This window comes from Montipora foliosa, chromosome 4, assembly GCF_036669935.1.
Source record: "Montipora foliosa isolate CH-2021 chromosome 4, ASM3666993v2, whole genome shotgun sequence".
Lineage (NCBI taxonomy): Eukaryota > Metazoa > Cnidaria > Anthozoa > Scleractinia > Acroporidae > Montipora > Montipora foliosa.
The window spans coordinates 37,236,593-37,241,567 of NC_090872.1; the positions used below are offsets into that span (position 1 = coordinate 37,236,593).

Here is a 4,975-nt window from a genome sequence, read left to right on the forward strand (position 1 = left end):
TTATTGCCTAGATAACGATAATTAAACATACACTCCAAATAAATATTCTTTTTAATCCCTGATACCATAAGTTTACAAGCAGAACAGCAAAAAATTCAAGACTGATCTAGTCTTGATCTAAATGACCGTAAGTAATAAAAGAACAAATACATACATACATAAACTTTATTTCTATTCGGATTGTAAATAGCACTACAATAATAATTATTGTGTTAGTATCTCCGAATACAATTAAATATAAAATAAGAAAACTAAGTACATAAAATAGGAAAACTAAGTACATAAATATATAAGTATAAAGACAAAATAACTACTTACTAAAACAATGCTTGTCTATTTATTCTTGAATTGTTTTTAAGTTTATGTTTAAACAAAGATGGGGTATCAGCCTTCCTAGCAGTTCCATGCATTGGGGGCCCGATAACGGAAAGCGTGAAGACCAAATGTTGTTGTTCTAACAGCGGGCGGTTTCAGTTAGGCATAACCTCTAAGAAGCTAAGAGCCAGCCTCACGCACCTGTAGATAAGTTCGTAAATTCGACGGTGCTACACCGTGTAAGCATTTATACACGGTAAGTAACATGCTCTGTACTCTCCGTTGTTCCAATGTGGCCAAATGTAGTTTACATAGCAACTCTTCATAAGTACTAGATTGATAGTCTAATGTACCTGTAGGGTTAGTGAAAATAAAAGGTTTCGATTTGTCCGTGTTGTGATGTTTCCGGTTGCTGTTAAATCATTTTCTTTGCTTTCTTCTATAGAAAAATTCATTGCCTAACTAATGAATTATACGGTAAATTTTACGCTAAAAACCGAAATCGCATGAATCACGAAGCGATGAGTAAAATTCGGTTTTTCGAGTGAAATTTACTTTGGAATTCATCAGTTTGGCAATGAATTTTTCTTGAACATGAGTTTTAAAAGAAAATATGCATACCCTCGGCGAGCAAATGGCAAAGGAAAAAAGCCATTTCAGAGTCAACTGTCAATAGCCAGCGAATAAGAATCACGCTAAAATTAGAAGCCATAAAAAAAAACATTTTTAGTTCTTAGGTCAAAGATGAGTTTTCTAAACTGAGTACTTTATTCCGCTTTATCTCTGAAAACGAGATCAATCACATTTTGATGTATTTCATTGAAACACGCCACATTGGCTTGGAACAAGAATCGGCAAAATACGGCAAGGCAACCAAGAAAGGACGAACTTCAAACAAGCTCCGCTCCAACGATTAAATAACGTTTGGGTGCTTTAAACAAACTTCTGAAAAAACAAGCTAGTGAGATTTCCCCTTAATTTTACGAGAACCCATTGCGATTAGTTGTTTATAACATGATAAGGGCAAAACTGTCTTGTCAATGTCGAGGCACAACGAAAACCAGTTGGGCAAACGGATCATAAAAGCACTTGTTCGCTCGCATTTTTGAGCAAAACAAACAAACAAACCAATCAACATTTTCTCTATGTCCAAAAGAGTGAAGATAATTGTTATTTAATTCCAGTTGAAAATAAAAATTCGATTTTCATTCCTGAACGAAGGAAGAACCAATTAAACCACCTTTTAAAAATACGCATCCACTTGAAAGAACGCATCCACAAAAATAACGGTTTAGTGCCCAAGGAAAGCATTTGCGGAGTAACTCTCCCTCTCCTTTCGTTTCTGTTCTAAGCATAGGTCCTCCAAGCATCGTGTAACCTTATCAGAGCTTATAAAGATATTCCAAAAATTACAAAGAAAAAAGCAAATTAAAAATAAACACGCAGCTTTAAGTTTGTATCCCTCCGATGTTTGACTTGAATAACTGCGTAGCCACCAGTGTGGACCACAGCTATCAAACTGGATTGAAACCAGCGAAAAATGCAGAAATAAAACATCTTCCAAACCGTTTCCCACCTGAACTCGAAAAGCGTTGACTGTGTAAGAAATGTAGTTGATGTAGAATGGCCGTGTAGCCGCGTCGAGCCACAGAAAGCGCGCGAAAAGTGAAGCCTCTCTTATGTTTAGGTGAGTTAACCTGGATTGAGCCTGTAATCCAATCGAAAACCAGTACCTCGTCAGCGATCAACTTTAAAAAAGCAGCTGACCTCGGGGAGGTCAGCATCTATTCAAGAAGGAGTTTGGTGAAGGTACAAAAACATGAGAGAGTTCACGATTTGCGCGTTTGCCTGCTAAGTCAAACGACTGCTATTTCAGATATCTCATATTAATACACTTAAAAGAAGGCCGAAAAGTGGAAACTGTTTTACCTTCAGGATTTTTGGACACAGCAAGTCCAACGCATAGAACAAACGTGCAGAGCCACCTCATGATACTCAGTGGATCTTCAAGAGCGATATAACGACAGGGAAGAAACATTTATAGAAAACTTTACTGTCAGCTGTACAGTTGAGTAATCATCCATTATATCATCTGTCAACAATTCTAGTCGTTGATGCAACTGAATAAGCATTATTAAGGTGAAGAAAATACCTTTTGAATTTATTTGTTGATGATGCCGCCTGAAATTTCGCTCATTGACACAGCATTTAAGTTCTTTAAACAAGTAACTCTTGAGAAAATAGCGAGAAGGTAAGGTGGGGTAGAGATGACTGGTTCAAATTGTGGAAAACAAAAGGAAGCAATAGTTAATGCCCTTATCCCATGATTACCATCGATATCCCTAATTCAATTTTAGTGAATGGCTGATGGTGCCATTTAAGTCAAAACTAATTACTTTGTTCGAGGGAACAAAGTATAGGATTCGGCTCTGTCGGAAACTAGTTTTTGTGTTTTCGTTGCTCGCAATATCCAGTTATCGTATGGTTGAGCGGTCAGCGGCCAAAGCAAAGATGGCCGTGTGTTATTTAGCTCCGTAGAGTTAGCCTTTAATTTTTATGTATTTCTATTTTTTTCTTAGTATCCACGTAATTAAGAATTGTTATCCAACTATCAGGGCAAGCAATAAGGTTAACTATCTTTTGCCCCTTTTCTCGATCTCTTTTTCTCTTCCTTCATTTATTTTATTTCCACAATTCTACGAGAATAAAACGTGAACTCTTGTCGTAATTACATAATTTTATATTTCTCCCGGAATGGCGAGAAAAAAGTATTAAATATATTCAAATACCATTGTAGAGACTCGTAAAGCATCTGCTTACTGATTGGAATCTATGCCGTTAATAGTTTTAAATGCGAACAACTAAATTCTACGATGGTTAGGGCCCCGAGGGGGGGACTCCCATATGAAACAGACGGGGATGCTCGTCGTCTCGCTTAGGGGTGTAAATTTTGGATTTTGGTCTCGCTTAGGGTGTTCCGGGCAAAGCGCCAATACATTATGCCACCAAGGTCTCGTTTAGGGTTCCGCGAAGTAACACAGAATTACGCGAAGAGAAACAGAAGTCAAATTTCCTTTTAAATTTTCTTTTTAGATAAAAGCATTCGATAATTATGCCTTTTTATCATTAAAACTCATTGCGTGTCGTATTTTTGTGTTTTTAAACGGTCTCTTTTAGGGGTCAAAATTTGCTTAAGCCACACCTAGATTGGTCTCCTTTAGGGGTTAAATTCAAAATTTCCGACGAGCATCCCCGTCTGTTTCATATGGGAGTCCCCCCCCCCCCCCGGGGTTAGGGCACAAAATGCGCACTTGGGACTTCAGTGAACTGGATATGAAATACAGGTACAAGATAACGACGCGGACTCAGCATAAATTAGGGTAAACAGAAAAACAACGATAGCACGTACTGACCGAGATATAAGGGAGCTTAAGCACACGTGTTTTTGAGACGCTGACAGCAACGGGAAGAGAACATTTGCGTGCCAGGGTAGTGGTGTCTCCTAGATTTTTACACAAATTTCTAATGGAGAAAAGATACTTAGCAATGTGATTGTGTTTGTGTAAAGACAAGTTAAAAGGGAAAACAGCTCCCTCCGGTGTCCGCCCGCGTCTCAAAAACGCGCGTGTTTAAGCTCCCTATTGTATCATTAAAAAAACGATGAAATACTGTGAACTTTAAAGGAAATTTTCGTGATCTTGGAGTCACTTACTCTAAGACAAAAATCACACAAATTACTGATCTAAATCCCCGGAATCTTAAAGTTAAATCGTCCCTACTTGAATTTAACTCATCGAGAATGGTCTACTGTTTTTTAGAAATAGATTTTGTGATAAACAGAAGCGATAAGAAGTCACTGCCGTTTTCAAGTGTGAATGATTAAAACACAAGAGTAGCATGAATATATTACCAACAGTTAAAATAGATAAGAATGTCGCGAACGCTAAAGTGTGATGAAATATGTAACGTAATTGAGAAATGGTAACGAAGTTAACAGAGGGACATAATGCACTGAAACAAATCATTATTTTGCCCCGAAGTGAAGACCATTGAATCCCACAGTCTGTTGAGGGTTGAGTTCAGTTTTTTTTTCCATTATTGTGTCTCTTTCATAATTCTCAATTACCTTAAAAACTTTTATCACATTTTTGCGTTCGTGACATTCTTACCTAGTTTAACAATTTAAATGTTAGTAATATATCCATGGTAATCTTGTATTTTTATTCAAACTTGAAAATGACCTCAGAGAGGTCACTTCCGGCTTATTTTTATCAGAAAATGGTCAGTCTTTATCATTTAACCGTCAGTAGCTCTCTGGACTTCAACGTTAGATGTAGATGACTTATTAGAGCTAACGGGCCATGCCGTTGATTGGTCGATTTTTTTGTATGGTCGTGCCTCTTGTTGAACACAAAATTTCAATGGCTATAAAGTGTCGTTCTGCCTATTGTTTTCTGTGCTAAATCTATTGTTATCTTTGTTCGTTCTATTCTTCTTTTGGTCAATCCTGAAGCCCGTTCAATGGGGTACGACACGACCTCCGATTTTTGCCTTACTCTCTAGCAAGCCCAGGGCCAACCTTGCTAAAACAGACACCGTGAGCAAATCACATGAAACATTTTTTGTACTAAAAAAACTTCATGTATTAAGCGTGTTCCAT

General features: G+C 37.4%; 1 protein-coding gene across 1 annotated transcript in view; it reads right to left on the minus strand.

Annotated features, from left to right (window-relative positions):
• LOC138001293 (zinc metalloproteinase nas-15-like) overlaps positions 1–2,308 on the minus strand; it is a 17,439-nt gene extending 15,131 nt beyond the window's left edge. Inside the window, exon 1 of the mRNA XM_068847947.1 lies at positions 2,245–2,308. Coding sequence (XP_068704048.1) covers positions 2,245–2,305 — 61 coding nt within the window. The 5' untranslated portion in view covers positions 2,306–2,308. The remainder of the gene's footprint in view (positions 1–2,244) is intronic.
• Between the last annotated feature and the right edge of the window lie 2,667 nt (positions 2,309–4,975).